This window comes from Acanthisitta chloris, unplaced genomic scaffold (assembly GCF_000695815.1).
Source record: "Acanthisitta chloris isolate BGI_N310 unplaced genomic scaffold, ASM69581v1 scaffold19563, whole genome shotgun sequence".
In the NCBI taxonomy this organism is placed as follows: domain Eukaryota; kingdom Metazoa; phylum Chordata; class Aves; order Passeriformes; family Acanthisittidae; genus Acanthisitta; species Acanthisitta chloris.
In genome coordinates this window covers 1452-17493 of record NW_008663476.1, presented here as the reverse complement: position 1 = coordinate 17493, position 16042 = coordinate 1452, and the positions used below count along the sequence as shown (strand labels likewise).

The 16042-nt window shown below is 49.9% G+C and overlaps 1 protein-coding gene across 1 annotated transcript; it reads left to right on the top strand.

The window, feature by feature from the left end:
• Nucleotides 1–7: 7 nt before the first annotated feature.
• On the top strand, nucleotides 8–15395 carry LOC103798735 (disheveled-associated activator of morphogenesis 1-like; the record flags this gene model as incomplete). Its single annotated transcript, XM_009071015.1, has 9 exons — nucleotides 8–142; nucleotides 256–363; nucleotides 4591–4620; nucleotides 6001–6104; nucleotides 11353–11437; nucleotides 12204–12310; nucleotides 14082–14170; nucleotides 14400–14568; nucleotides 15288–15395. Coding segments are annotated over exons 1-9 (905 nt in total), but the record flags the coding sequence as incomplete, so codon positions are not given.
• Between the last annotated feature and the right edge of the window lie 647 nt (nucleotides 15396–16042).

Here is a 16042-nt window from a genome sequence, read left to right as displayed (position 1 = left end):
TCCTCCACCTCCCCCTGGACCCCCACTCCTGGATGGGATGATGCCTTCCCTCGGAGCACCTCTGGGCTCGGCCTTCAAGAAGAAGAGCATCCCTCAGCCAACAAATGCTCTCAAGTCCTTCAACTGGTCCAAGCTGCCAGAGGTAAGCCAGGCAATAATTCAGGCAGTGACACCAGAGGTGCCTGATGGCCACCAGTGATGTAAGGGCAGGTGGGCAGGAGACTCTCAACCTGCAGTGCTCACACTGTCTTGCAGAACAAGCTGGCAGGCACCGTGTGGACTGACATAGATGATGCAAAAGTGTTCAAAATCTTGGACCTCGAAGACCTGGAAAGGACGTTCTCTGCCTACCAAAGACAGCAGGTAATGTCTGGTCTGGGGCAGGTACATGTGGGGACCTGGGCAAGGCATCACCATTAGGGCATCAGTGGTTTCACTTGTGGTCTCACAACACATCTCCCATCATTATTTCATACCAATGCCATGGTTGCCAGATCGACTCGATCTGCTTTATCCTCTCACCCAAGTGCCAGAGCCTTTGCGTTGAGGTGGCCGTTCACAGCTTGATGTCCCTGATTTCACCCCTGCCCATGCACCTGACCACATGTGTCATGGAGATGAAGATGGATCACCAAAAAAAACACCAAAAAAAGAGACAGGGAATGTAGGAAAATAGCCCCCAGATGTGGCCATAGTTGGGTAATATTTTTGGATTGCTCTTGACAACAACTGCTCCAGGTCTTTGTATTGGGTGGAAAATTTCTATCCTTCTCTGGCCAAGAAGGACTTAAGTTTTGCCCACATCTACCATGGGTGGATCTCTTCTTTTATTTTTATAGTGAGCCCAGAGCAAAATGTGAGCTTTGAACAAAAATCCCAAACCAAAATAAATGTCATTTCAGACAAAAGTGTCTGCTTTTTAATCTCCTGCTCAAGCAACACGGCCCCAGTTTGGAAAGCATCAAAGCACATGAAGAAAATTAAGACACTTACTTTACCTCAGGCAGGATGAAAAATGAGCAAAAGCTATGAGTTTTTCAAGAAGGCAGGAGGAATAATAAGAAGAGAGGCTGGAAAAGGATGTTCACCTGCTGAAGACCTGGCTGGATTACTGGGAGGAGAGAACAGCTTGTTTCATTCATGCCAGGCTCAGGCAGAAGGACCGTGCTGGGAAGGAGTGGACCTGACCCATAAGCTCATTAAGCAACGTGAGAGTTTAATCTCCTCCAGAGGCTAATTGAGGGAAAGATCAGAGCAGATTAGAGCAGGGCAAATATTAAGAGTAACCCACGAGCAGTACGTGCTGCCCCAGTGTTTTGGGAATAGGTGACCACAGCACTGTCTCTTTCCCGTGGCATTTTTGGAGCTTGACTCATGTCTACTGAAGGGCATGTCTGAGGACAAGAGATGGAAATGGAAGGGGAGCAAGAATAGAAACCTGTGTGTCAGCGGGATGGTTTCCCCTCCAGCTTGCCTGCCCGAGTCCATGAGTCCATGAGTCACCTGGTGTGATGCAGATTATTGCCAGGCAGGAATTTAAAAATAATTTGGCTTGGCTGAGGTCTTTCTGGGTGAAGTGGTTGGTTAGGTTTGGGGCCAGCAGGAACAGGAAGATGCTGCGAGGAGAGCTGTGACATCCCCGGAGGGGATGAAGACCAAAAGGGAGCTGAATGTGGGAGCCAGTCTCTGGGGTGAGACTGACAGAAATGCATCTGGAAGGGAGATTGGGAAAGATGAGGTGAAATCCCACGGGATGAGATGCTGCTGGGGCTGGAATCACCCTTGGGAGCATGATGCACAAGTTCTTCTGGCTCACCCAGACTTCATGGTAGCACTGTTTTCTGTGTGTGGATGGGACACATGCCCCTGGACCTGAGGGTGCATTGACTGCCACCTGCGAGTGCCCTGGGTGGGGAGGGGGTACCTAGCTGTGTGCCCTGATGTTGCTGGCAGCACATCTCCGCAGACAACTGCTGTGCACACTCCAGAACGTGGGGTTAGATGTGTGTTCTGAGATAAAGGAAGGTGGAAGTGTTCAAGGCCGGGTTGGATGAGGCTTGAAACAACCTGATCTAGTGGAAGGTGTCCCTGCCCGTGGCAGGGGGGTTGAAACAAGGTGAAATTAAGGTCCCTTCAAACTCAAGCCATCCTGTGATTTTATAACACACAGACACCATGGGGTACAGTGTGGGGCTGAGGGAGCTCCATGTGAATGGCCTGTCCCTGCAGGGAAGGATGATGAACCTTAATAACTTGCAGCATTTTCAAATTCTGACAATAGTTGGTTTCTGTCCTGAGCAAGCAGGGAAGGACCAGGGATATCCCCTTCTTGTTCCCTGTCTTGAGCCCTTGGCTGAAAATCACTTGCTCAGTGTTCACATCACTCACTTGTCCTGAGACATGATATCCACAGGACCTGAGGCATCAGGGTCTGTCTGTGCCCTAGGCAGTCCAAGGCTCTGGAACCATATGGCCAAGGGGTGCATCCCTGTGGCCAGTGCCTCAGCAGAATTTGAGGGTGGTGTGCATGGTGCAGAGAGCTGTCTGCCCCCCTCCACGTGGCTGTTATGTGGCTGCTGTTGCTGGGATTTGGCTGGTTTTATTGCCACAGCACCTGGGAATCCCTAAGTACTGCACAGCCCCGAGACTTAATGATGTACTTAATTTTAAGCATCTCTTTAAATGCTTTTCCCACATCACAGGCTGGAATGTAAATACAGGCTATAAAGTGAGCTCTGCAGGTTTTGGGAAAGGCTCTTTCCATGCAGGAAGGACAAGAACCCTCTGGGCTTCCTGGGGCTCAGTACGGGAGCATCCCTGTCTCATGCTGGGTGAAGCTGTCAGGAGAGCCCATATCCTCCCTGTCCTCCCTGCTGAGGCTCTGTAGATGTCCCTGTCCCCAGAGAAGGGCTCAGCCCTCCAGCTGTACATAATACCAGCTCTTACCAGACTTGCCAGATATAAGAGAAAAACCCACAAGAGCTGGGAGTTTTAGGCTGTGGCATGAGGACTGAGGGGAGCTGTGTAAGGATGTGCATGTGGCGATGGAGAGTCCAGGGACATCAGGACTTACATGTGCTACTCAGGGGCTTGTGCCTCTGTCAGGGATGTCTTGAGAGCCTGCAAGGGGGTAGGGGCTGAGAGTGGTGCTGATAAGTAGCAGTGACACAGCCAGGGCAGCCCTGGCAGGTTCTGCAGCAGTGAGTGATGTAAAAGAGCCAAGGCCAAGTGGAAAAAAATACGTGTTGTTGAACCCAGGGCTTAGCAGTGAGCTGGGAAAGAATTCATCTCCCAAAAAAGGATGAAGGATGTAAAGCCTCCAGCTCCTCCGTGCAAACAAGAGTGACCTAGCCAGGGACAGCAGGACTGGGAAATGTTTGTGGGGATGGTGACAGCACATTTAAAGCTGCTCCTTCTTGCACCATCCTGCAGCAGAGGCTGGATCACAGTTCCTACGAGGGAGAGGGGCAGGAATGAGGCTGGTTTGAGGCAGAGAGGGAGGGTTTTTGTAAATGAGCCTTTTCTTTACCTTAAGGCATAAGGAGCCCTCCCTCTTCTGGAGCTGGGGACTGCAAGGATGGCCACCACATCCTTCTCCTCTCCAGCAGCATGGGACAAATCTGAGCATCATGGGGCAGGTTTGAGCATCAGAGTGAAGTCTTCCTAATTAGGGACCAGTTAAATGAAGATGAAGATACTCATTGCAGCTTGTGGGTGTGCTTTGCGCCTGTCCCACAAAGGAGACTGCTGGGAAGAGGTTGATTTCTGAAACACCTATCCTTAACCTTAACGGATTTAGAGACTTGTTGGATTTTAGCCACAGGGCTCTTGATCAGCACAGCTCAGCCGAGGGAATAATGTGGAAAAATCTTTGTGTGTGTGTGTATGTGTGTGTGTGTGTGTGTGTATGCACATGTGTGGTGCCAGCTTTATTGCACGTGCTTCCAGTCTGGGGAGGGGAGCACAGCAGGACAAGCAGGTCATTGGAGGAACATGGTGCCAGTGGGGCATCAAGGTGGCATTTGGCCAGGCTGACAAGCCTTGGAGAGGGGTGTCCCTGTCAGAGGAGCAGTCAAGGGGAAATGTGTTGCTATGGCAAATAGTAAAGTTTTGCTGTGGCCAGATTTGCTCCAGGATGAGCCTCTTGTTATTTCCACTTGAAAGCCCTGTTTTTCCTGGCAGTTGCATTGGCATTTCAGTCCCTCAGATGTGCAAGAACTAGCAATTTTCCTCCCCGGCTCGGCAGGCTGAGCAGTGCTGTGCCTTTGGGCCAGTGGCAGGGCTTGGCCAGCATCCTCCCACCTCATCCCGTGTCCGTTCCTCACCTCTGTACACACCAGCACCTTGATCTGAGCTATTCATGGAGCCACTTCTCCCATCAGCTCTCCCTTTCTGCTCATTCTTCCACCCACATTTTCACCTGCATCCCCCCTGTTTCAGCACTGACACCCCCAAGTGCCTCTCTGTGCTGCCAAGCTCCCCATGTTGCATGCTTCCCTTCTCTGTGCTTCAATTCCTTTTGGTTTCACCAAGATCACTGAACTGCATGTGTTTTTACTGCCTTTTTCCATGCTTCTGCTATGGCTGTAGGACTTCTTTATGAATGGTAACTCCAGACAGGTAAGCGAGCATCCCCAGGAGCCTGGCGCGGGCGAGTGGTGAGGGCAGGGCGAGCATGGGGCCGGGGACACCAGGGCAGCTTTGCAAGGGGTTAATGTGTGGCAAACGGGATTGAATCAGAGAGCTGCAGAGATCACCAGCAGGAGCAGCTTGAAAGTTGATGCTGGGGAGGTCTGTAAGTCAGAAGCTGCCCTCTCTGCTGTCTGACCTGAGGTCAGAGCCAGTGTCTGTGTCCAAGGGCTGAATTTTTAGATGCAGCTGAACACAGCTCCTACCCCTGAGCATTTTTGCTTTGTAAAAGATGAAAATAAATAAACTCATGGATTGAAACTTGTTTGTTCATGGTCAGAGCAGGCAAGGCACATGAGAGAGGCAGCTGGTGCTAGGTGACTTGGGGCTCGCCTTCCATCCCCTGCCTCTACGCCGTCTGTCGCAGCAGCTTCCCACTTCTCATAGCTGTCAGGGGTTTTTTTTCCTTTCAAACCAGAAAAAGAATTAAAAAAAGGGAATTTCTGTGCTCACTCTCACAACCCATGCAGTGGCTGCATGCCAGGTCTTCTATACTTATGGACATTTAGTGCAGATCCGTAACACACAGGACCTTGCAGCTCGAGGTTGTGTTCCTTCCAGCAGGATTGAATAGCCAGCTTTTAATTGATTAACCTCACTGAAATATGCAATATGGTAAATTAAAACCTGGGGCAACATGAACCTTGTGGGCCACCCTGCGAAATTGCTGTTACATAGATCTGCCCATTCGCCAGCAGCCACAATAGTGTTGCTTGTTTGAAGGTAACATATTTAAGCAGCTTAGGAGATGTAAGTGCTTATGTCACGCCAATTCCTGCTTTCAAGTGCCTTATTTTAGGAGAATGTCACTGAAAAAAGCTGCAGTTGGCTTTAACAAGTCTGGTAGCTTGTATTGGTTAGTTGGCCCGGGAGGACTGATGCATGAAGGGCGATTTGCAGATGTTTGGAGCGAGGGTGAAGAACAAGAGTGATGCTGAGTGTGTGCAGCAGCCCGTAATGAAATATTTCATGCGAGGGTTTAATGAAGTATCACAAGTATGTATGCTAAGAAAGCCTTGGCTTTATTTATTCAGCAGCACCCATGTGTTTGCAGATTTTTAAATCTTGCCTGTCTGAGAAAATATTTACATTTCTAACCAGTGGCTTCAAAGCCAGCTCTGGGTTATGAAATGACTTACTGTGTTTCGGTTACAGGCGATGGGTTTTACCCGTAACCCATGGTGACACTCCTGATTAATGGGGGCCCGCTGTGTATCACGCTGCTATGTGCTGAGAGTACTAAATGTCTTTGCTGCTCCGTGGCTTTTCTCCAGGATTTTCCTTTTTTTTTTTCCCCTTATTTTTCTGTAGAAGGAAGATGCTATCGATGACACGTTGAGTTCCCGGCATAAAGTCAAGGAACTTTCCGTCATAGATGGCCGGAGAGCTCAGAATTGCAATATCCTCCTCTCCAGGTATGGTTAATGCCTTCTTGCCCTCTGGGGAGTGGGAGGATTCTCAATACCCTGCCCTGGGCTGAGGAGTGCTCCTTACCTCTGGAGGGAGTGGTTAATGACAGGAGCCAGCACAGGAGGAGAGCCAGGGACACCTGAATCCAACTATAGCCTTACACTGTTCACAGCAGGGTGACACGGTGGGGGCAATGCCATTAACTGAGTACATGGGAATTCAGTGTCCCTGGAGAACCCCTAAGGGGCTGGGGTACCTTGTGAGCCTTCAGAGTGGGTGGGAGAGGGTTGATTTCATCTCTTATCTTTCTCAGCGTGGGTTTTGTTTGCTCTTTCACGGTGGTTGAAGAGGGTCTCTGTTGGACTGGGTATCAGCAGGGTGCAGGGAGCAGCAGTAATTTGGCCTTGCTGCCCACACAGTGTCCTGTGCCACATCTGGATTTCAGGAAGGGGATGTTCTTTACATCTGCCCAGCCCCATGGGGATGACAGTCTCCTGCCCACCCCTCGCCACGCAGGCTCAGGACTGCTACCAGCAATTTAATCCAATCCCCAGATTGCTGCCAAGAGGATAAAAAGGGCTTTTTTTTTGCAAGATAAACTACACCAATAAGACTGACTCCTGAGAAAAGGAAGCCAGGCTGCAGTGGTCTGAAAGGATGAACCATCAGTGTAGCTACTAGAGAAAAACACCACCCAAATAGCAGCAGAAAATGCCGCTTGTTTCTGACTCACCCAGAAAGAAAAAAAGATCCCAACAGCAGTAAAATTTAGTTTCATTCAGAGTGTTCACAGTGCTGTCTGGAAGCACAGAAGCTTTTATGCCACCCAGGACTGGCCAGGATGGAGTGGCACCACTGGCAGGGTGGGTTTGCAGCCACAGCACCCAAATTTTGTTTTCCCAGACCATGGGTTGGTAGACATGTTGCCTTGTCTGGGCAGTCCAGCTGGTTTCCTTCCCTAGAAAGCACAGAGAGGCTGATGTCTGCAGAAAAAAAAAACCTCTGGGTGGATAACTCACAGTCCCTGGTGCTTCTTCAAGCTCTCCCAGAGGTGGTTGGCAGCCCCTTGGGCAGTGAGAACGACGAGTGCAGTGAGCCGTGTGCCACAGCGTTTGGGGGTAAAATTGCTGTGTTTATGGCTGGCTCTGCTCCGGGCTGCTGCTGGGGATTTCTGAACTTCCTAGCAATCCAAATAAAAAGGATGACGATGAAAGTGGAGTTTAAAGCATCAGGCAAATGAGTATGTCTGTGGCAGCCAGCTATTAGCAAGTAAAATGATGGGATTCGAGGCACTGGCTGGGCTGCCCCCGGCATATGTAGGCTGAGCTCAGTCAGAGTGGGTTTAGGTGTGATTCAGCAGAAGTTTAAGTGTGTAATTGAAAGTTAAGCACACAAATAGCTCCTTCAGTGGGAAGGGGAGAGACCCAAGCACTTATCTTCAAAGGCATCTTGCACATCTTACTGAGTAAAGGTCTCAATTTCATCTCAGCAGCAAACTTTCCTCTTCCCAGAAAGCAATGGCTGGAAACGAATCGCCAGTAATTAATCCCACAAAAAGGGCACGAAGGAGGCTGCTGTCTGCCTGCCCTCCCCTGTGGGTCATTTCCTAGGGGCAATGTGGAATAAGACTTGCCCTGCAGGGTGGTCCTCATGACTCTCACATGGATTTTCCCAGGCCCATCCCTCAGCATGAGGGCCCTGCAGGGACGAGTGGCTCTGAGTTTGTGGTGACTTCTACCAGACGCTGCTTTGGAATTGCTTTGGGACTTGTCCCATGGTGCTCCTGGGACTACAATCAAGTTTTTATCCCCAAAATCCCTTTGGACAATTTACTCCTGATGCCAAGTGGCTAAAAGGAAGGGTGGTGTCAGGATGAAGCCCAGCCGTCCTGCTGGTGGGCTCAGGTCCAGCCCCTGTATCTCCAGCTGACTCCACGTGGCCTTGGGCAAACCCTTTCGTCTCTGTCCGGCCCAGCTGCCCATCCTGAAGCTGGGGGAGCAGTGGGACCCTGGTCCCAGTGTTCCAAAGGGACTGGTCTGGCATTTGGGCTACTGCTCTCCTGCCTCACTCACATGGCCACCAAGGGCTGAGCAGACTTTGACATGCGAAAGGACCTGCAGGCTTGGCCCCTGATTTAGCCCAGACGTTTGTGAGCTCACCAGGCATTGTCTGGCTCGCAGCGTGGAAAGATTACGGCCAGCAAGATACTTTATCTCTCTCTGTAGATTTATTTTTTTGCCTGTTTCCCTTGCTTTGGGAGAAATTACTGCGCAGTGAGATCACTGGATTTTCCTCCGTCTTGTAATGCCGCACATGAATATTTTTAACACTTGCTTTTTTTCTTCTGCTCTTTGGAGAACGCTTTGCCGATGTCAGTGCCTTATCGGGTCTTCCTCTGTGAACCCACCACGTCCTCACTTTTGCTCCCTGTGTATGGGTGTGTATTTTTAGTGCTGTGCTCTGCCAGATGCAGATCCAGCCTTTGCTCCATCGCTTTCCGCCTGCGCCGGCGGTGAATGGCTCGTTTGATTCCCCTCTCCCGGCGAGGCGGCGTGAAACATTTCTCTCCTATCAATGTGGCTTTTCAAGAGGGCGCGTCCCCTTCCCGGCGGAATTCGTTTTTCCCCTTCACACTTATTACGTCCTCCGCGGGATCCGACAAAAGCCCCGCAAAGCAGCGCCGCGCTCGCCGGGCTAGCGAGCTGTCACTTCACATCGGCAGGCTGCTGGCTTTAAATTCCTTCCTGTGACAGCCAGTCCTGTGACCCCGTTCCTCTCAGACGGCTCGCGTTCGACAGCTGCTGCCAACAATGATAATTATTGTGGTTATAGATAAGCTTCTAGCTTTCACTGGCCCCTTTCCCATCAAATTGTCTGAGAAGCTGTTTTCTTCTGGCGCCCCGCGCTTGCTCTCTGCCGATGTTGGGGCAGGGCTCTTGTTCTTGGCACTGGGGGATGATGATTCCTGAGAAAAGTTTTTTCTTTTTCCAACCTCTTTCTTTTTAAATGTGTTTTATTGTTGACTTTGCTTTCAATGAGCAGGGCTTGAAAAAGTCACCCTCATCTTTCACCACCCTCCTGGAGATGAGCACAGTAAAGTGTGTGCTTTAGGTGTTGGCTTTGGATGAGAGGTAGCTGTCTGCCCATCCCCTTCTCCCAGGAGCATTTTTGCCTCCCAGGGATCCCCCTAAATGCCCAAACCTAGCTTGTGCCTGCTTTTCACCAGGGCAGAGACTGGTGTTGGCAGTCTGAGAATTCCTGTTGTTGCTTGAGTGTAAGAGAAGTCCTCCTGCAGCTTCATATCCCACCTCAGGTCATCTCCATCCCAGCCACTGCCCTCGTACAGGACAGGTGGGGTGACCCCAGGACATAGCTGCTTGTCACTGCAAGCAGCAGAGGGGACATTTTCCATGGATCCTGGGTTTGCTCCTTATATGACAACCCTAGCAATTGTTCTGGCTGCACAGTCTTTGAGCTTCCTCCCCTGGCTGAGGTAGATTTTAAATCACTCCTTAATTAACAAACCCTCTCTAGGGTGCTCTCTTGAGCAGGAGGTGAGAGAGGACTGCGTGCAGGATAAGAAACATGGGCTCATAAGTAATGAATGTTTATGCACCAGGTTTGTAGGATCCATCTGCCTCAATCGAGCTAATCCTTTGCTTTCAGTCTTGAGCAAAAGATTTCAAGCTAAACCAAGCCCTTGCTACACTGGTCTTAGAAACTAACACCCTTCCTACTCTAGCTTCAGCTTCCAAAAGCCACCTCCACAGTCTCAGTCTGATCCCTGAATAGATGCATGGATGAAAAACACTCTCCTCGTTTAATTACTTAGAGTGATCAAGTCAGCTCCCAATCTTCTTTTTGATCTGCTGATCAGGTTGACTTCCAAGGTCTCACATCTTGCTGTAGGGTGTGTTTCTGGTTTCAGCTCGTTGCTTTGAGCCACATCCAGTGTTTCAGCTTCCCTTGGCAGCATTGATAACCAATACTGGGGTGATGAGTTTCCCTAAAGCCCATGAACTCTGCAACTTTCCCCCTATGTGCAAGTACAGGGGTTTAATTTCTTTTTAAAACTAAATATTGCACATTGACTTTAACCATCACTGCAGCCTGGGTGAGGGAGAGGATGTTGGCAAACAAAGCTGCAGGAGTTTCTGGGCTTTCCCTCTTTTGAATTTAGATTATTTTATTGACCACAATGCAAAGAAGAAGAAAAGTATGTGTGGTTTTGCAATCAAAGTCCTTGCAGGGAGCGGTTGCAGGGAGTGCTGCAGACGAATTAAACTGTAATTAATGGCTGTTCTGGCCCAGGAGGAGCCGAGGGCGTCTTTCCGTCTATCTCTTGCCTCAGCTCAGTGCAGGCTGCTGGCAGATATACTGCTGCCAGGGAAGCCCTGCCTGGTGGTGCTCAGTGTGATACAGTGCTCTGTGGTTTTAGAAATCTCCAATTTGAGGCTACATCTTCAATTCATGTTGGGAGAAGTAGAGGAGGAAAAAGGAGGAGGAGAGGCTGATTTCCACCTTATATTTTGAAGAGCATTGAACCCCAACCTTCCAAAAAACAGAAGGCTAATGGGTTTCTTGGGATGTTGAGAATTTGCTGCCCTGAATTTTGTATTTCTTTAAATTTTTTCCTAGAGGAAGACTCCAAACAAAGGTTGTTGGGAGAGGTGGGAGAGGCAATGTGTAAATCCAAGAGCAGCAGTGGAAATTGGCCACATTTTCCTTAGGGGTTGTGGCAGTGGGTTGAGGACCAGTGCTGGGCTGCACTCCCAGCCTGGGCTGGGCTGTGCTGCTGGTGGGACTGTGACCCTCACTGGCCCTGTGGCCTTCAGAGGTGCTGGCACTGCAGGAGCAGCATTGCCACAGGCAAGAGTTGGAAAGTTGGATATGAAAGTTGGATATTTTCAGTATGTGTATAACATACTATTTACCATACTTAGATAAAATATTGTCCTATAGGGAAATAGGGGATGGCAGCTGCAGGGTGGGAGAGGGAATTGGCTGGTGGGGTTTGACCCCCACCTTTACAGCAGGGCCAAGGCTGCTCTGTGCTCTGCTGTGCCTTGGCAGAGCACAGTCCTACCACGTTCCTCACACATCCTTCTTCATAACATGCTGTATGTGTTATTTGTGATGCTGCTGCTGGCTGGGAGTTAAGCTGTTCATGATCCATGGGTGTGTAAGGAAACACTCCTGAACCTTGCTCGATTGCTGGGCTGGGAATAACTCCCCCTCCCTTCTACCTCCCAGGCTGAAACTCTCAAACGAAGAGATCAAACGAGCCATTTTGACGATGGACGAGCAGGAGGACCTCCCGAAAGACATGCTGGAGCAGGTGGGCAACATGTCTTGTGCTTCTCTGTGGTTGGCTCATGCTGAGACAATGCTGGACAATGTGCTTAGGACCGAAGCCTGGCTTTAAGTGTGTGGGACCCCAAATTATTTACGAGTCACATGTCAAAAATCCGCCTAAGTGGGCTAGAGCAGCTGGAAAGCAGCTCGGTCATGGCATTGGCACTGGGAGCAGCACGACCTCCATGTGCCTGAGTCTGCCCTGGGACTTTGAGGCTGGGCCACTTGCCTGTTTTGTGTCTGTGGCTTGAAGTTCATGCTTGGTGGTGGTTTATTTTTAAAAACTTGTTCAGTGCTTTTGCAGTCCTCAAAAAGAGAATTCCATTTTTCACTCCCATCTGAATCCCTTTGGAACCTTATTATTTACCTGTCCTTAAAGCTGAGCACTTTGAGCAGAGAGGTGGGAGGATTCATAGCACAAAATTTCCATCTGCAAATAAGTAGAGTTGCAGCAAATGAGAGTCCCTGACTGATATCTCATCTGGCAGAGCTGATGTTGAAACCTCCTTGGAGCAGACATAGGACATCTGTTGCAAAACCAGAGTGATGGCAGGGCAGAGGCAAGAGACACTGATGTGATGGAGTAATGGGAGGAAGGTCACAGAGACAGCAATAACACTTATTTCACAGGTGTCTTGGGGTCACTGTCTGTACATTCTGCAAAGGGATTCAAGGAAATAAATCACCATTTGGCTTCTGAAAAACTGTCCATGGACCTCATGTCCTCTGCTGTGCTTTCTCTTGTTTAGCTCCTGAAGTTTGTTCCTGAAAAGGCTGATATTGACCTGCTGGAAGAGCACAAGCACGAGCTGGACCGCATGGCTAAGCCTGACCGGTTCCTCTTTGAAATGAGCAGGTTGGTGGCTCAAGGGACACATGTTTTGGCCAGTGGCTGCATGGGCTGGTCGAGAGGTGGCTGTTTCATGGAGCCTGCTTGGAAAATCAGCCCTTCTTAGGGTTGTGTGTCCCAGACAAGCAGCAGCTGGACAGAGCAGGGGAGAGGGATGGATCCTCTGAAGGAAGGTGTTGGCCTCCCAGGTCATATCCTGACACATTTCCCCTCTCAACTGGGGAAAATAGTTTAGGAGCGACTGTGGTGGTGCTAGGTTGATGGGTGAACTGGATGATCTCAAAACTCTCTTCTGACCTTGATTCTGTAATTCTGTGCTCTAACCTGGTTTAGTGAAAGGTGTCCCTACAGCGTAGAGGGACTGGAACTAGATGATCTTTAAGGTCCCTTCCAACCCAAACCCTTCTATGATTCTATGATCCACACTATGGCCTAGGTGGGAAGTGCTGTTTGAATGATAACATGATGCTCCTTTTCCTCTTCACACGATCACATCCTAATGAATACTCAAGCCTGATGTATGTACATTTTGTCCTGCTGTGTAGATGAGTCCCACTCCTCACCTCAGGAATGATGTGTCCCTGGGGCTCCTGAGAATATATGAGATGGAAAGGAAATGTCATTTCTTCCTGCTCCTGGTAGCAATCATTTAAAGCTTAGAAGTCTTCAGGGATGAATAACCTTATCTATTGCATGCACATCCTCTAGAGGTGCTGGTTTAGAATCTTGAAGCTCCTTATTTAAATCGAACTGAGCACTTAGCTCTTTGAATTGCTTAGCTGAACTTCAAGCAAGTCACTTGTTTGCAAAGTCAGTGAGTTTTACAATTTGAGGTCGCACTGGGAGATCAAAAATAGAAACACTCCTGTCCTCCCTGAGAAATGCACCGATGAGCACCGGGGCGATGTGCTGTGTAGTTGCTGAGTGTCAAAGACAGGCAGGATGGAGCTGTGAAGTTCAGACCTGAGCCCTCGGGGCTGGATGATGCTCAGAATTAGCTTTCCTATCACAGGTCACCTTTCTTCTTCACAGTCTCTTGCCCAAGTGTTGCTCCCATGCCTTCATCCTTTGGAAAGCACAACGTGCTGATGCAAATATTTTCTTGATTTCCAGCACGGCTTTTTAATTTGCCTCGTGGTCTGTAACCGAGTGTGATGTCTTTGTCACCTCTGATTAGTACCACGACAGCATAGCCCATGGCCCTGTGTGTGAGCATGTCTCCCATGGGTCCTTGGTCCAAACGACTCAAATCAGACTGCCATGTGCTTACAAGTGAGATCGTGTTTAGCCTAAACACATCTGACATGAGCAGAGCTGTCTCTGACTTGCCCAAGAAAGGGGCTTTCCAGCCCAGCCCATCATTTTGAGGATCTGAAGGTCCAGTTTCATTAGTGCTGGTCGTTGCTGTGCCTGTGTCCAGCTGCAACTCATCACAAAGCCACTGGGAGCCCAGACTTCATCAGCAACTTTGCTAAGGAGTGGTTGTAAAAGAATTGTTTGTTCATACCAATAGGGTGTAAAAATCCACTTGTTGAACCTGCTGAGTTAAGGATAGGCTTAAGCATGTGCTTAAGAGCCCACCTGGATCCACCCCAAGACAGCTGTAGCTTCAGTTATCATTTTTTCCCATCCCAGCACAGATTCGGGGAGAAATGTGGTCATTGTTTTTTAATCACCATGGCTCAAGCATGCTTTGTAAGCACAGTTGTGAGCAGCAGAGCAAGAGAGCTCTGCCTGGAGCAAGCAAAGCTCAACCTACACCTCCTTTTTTCTCCAGGATAAACCATTATCAGCAAAGGCTGCAGTCCCTCTACTTCAAGAAGAAGTTTGCAGAGAGAGTTGCAGAAGTCAAACCCAAGGTGGAAGGCAAGTGACCAGACCTGCTAAGGGATTCTGTGCCAGCTCAGGGAGCACTCATAGGAAGAGCATCCCTCTGTGTCAGGGCAAGCCTGACCCACATGGAGGTTGCAGTGATGCAGGGGGAGGGAGGGAGCTGGTGGTCACTCTTTGGGGGAACTGAAGGTGTTACTGCATGAAAAGAAGAGCGATGTGCCGTTGTGTCAGGGGGTAATTTCCTGTCACTCTCTGCTTTCAGCCATCCGTGCTGGCTCCAAGGCAGTGCTGCAGAGCAGCAGCCTCCAGCAGCTGCTGGAGGTGGTCCTGGCCTTTGGGAACTACATGAACAAGGGGCAGAGGGGAAATGCCTTTGGCTTTAAGATCTCCAGCCTCAACAAGATCGCGGACACCAAGTCCAGCATTGACAAGTGAGCAGCTCCGGCCTCATCCTCGGTAGCATTTGTGGGCCCCAGGGATGTTGGGGGAACTGAGAGGCCATTAGCATTGCCTCTGGGATGTGGGGAGGTGGGAGCAGTCCCCTCCTCCTGCCACCCAGCCTGGCACATCTGATGATGTGAGTGTCCGCTTTTTTAAGCAGGACAAAATTTGAGGGAAGTTGAACTGCAGATCAGCACAGGGATTGAGGGGGGCTTTCCTTCCTGGGCTGGATAAACTGCAGCCAAGGCTGATTAGGAGGATCATATTCCCAGTGCTTTTTAAGCCCTTTGAGAAGCTAAGAGCCAGAGAAAGGGTTCCCAGGAGCTTCTCTCCACGGGAACCTCCTCTGCCACCCCTGCAGCCATTGCCTGGTTTGCTCTTTCCTTCCCAGCTCCATGCACAGAGCAAGAGAAGCTGGATCAGGTCACAAACCTGCCTTGTCTCATCCATCAGTAAAGACAGTGGAGAACAGGAGCAGTGATGCTCAGGTCACCTCCTCTGAGTTCCTCCTTTGGAGGATCCTTGCTTGCAGGGACCAGGCTGCTCTGCACTGTGGCTGTGCATGGGACAGACCCATCCCATGTCCCCAGACAGGCAGTGAGAAGCGTCCTTGCAGAAATCCTCAAATAGTTCATTAACCAGGGGTTTTGACTAAACTCTGAGCTCCCCAAGATGACACTACACTGACCTTTCTGCTCCTCTTTCCTAGGAACATCACCCTTCTGCACTATCTCATCACTGTCGTTGAAAAGAAGTATCCCAAAGTCCTCCGCCTGCATGAGGAGCTGCGAGACATTCCAGAGGCAGCCAAAGTCAAGTAAGCAGGGATTTAGGTGGCACTTAGGGAGCACTGGGAGCACCTCTGCCCTCATTTTAGCCTGCCTTTCCATGCCACCCTGCCCTGACTCACGCTCCTGACCAGATCCTGTCTGCAGGACTGTACTCCATGCCGTGCCCACACTGACCTGGAGCAGCCCAGGACACAGAAGCAAACATCACCTGATGGCTTTAAATCTCTGCCCTTGCAGCAAAGGCTCTAAACCTCCGAGCTCGAGGGAGGAGAGCTGCTTGGAGCAGCCGTTTCCTGTTGCTATCTCACCACAGAAGCATTTAATTAATTTCTAATGGTACATTAAGTAATCCGGGAGGAAGCGGTTGCGGTGTGGCTGCAGATAAAGGGCAGCTGTTTATCTTCCTATGGCAGGGAGGCTCTGCCTGCAGCACGGGCAGGACCAGGCAGTGTGTGAGGGGCTTACCTGCCTCCAGGTCCTGCCTGCCTCTTGTTTTACCACCAATGTGGAGTTTCTGGTGTTTGCAACAAGCTTTTAAATCCTGCCTGTTGGGAGCAAGCCGCCCCCATTCAGCAAAGCCTTTAAGCATGCTGAACCTTTAAGTGCAGGAGGAATCTGCTGTTGCCCTGCAAAGCCCTCAAGTATGTGCTGAAGTACCTCTGAAATCAATGAG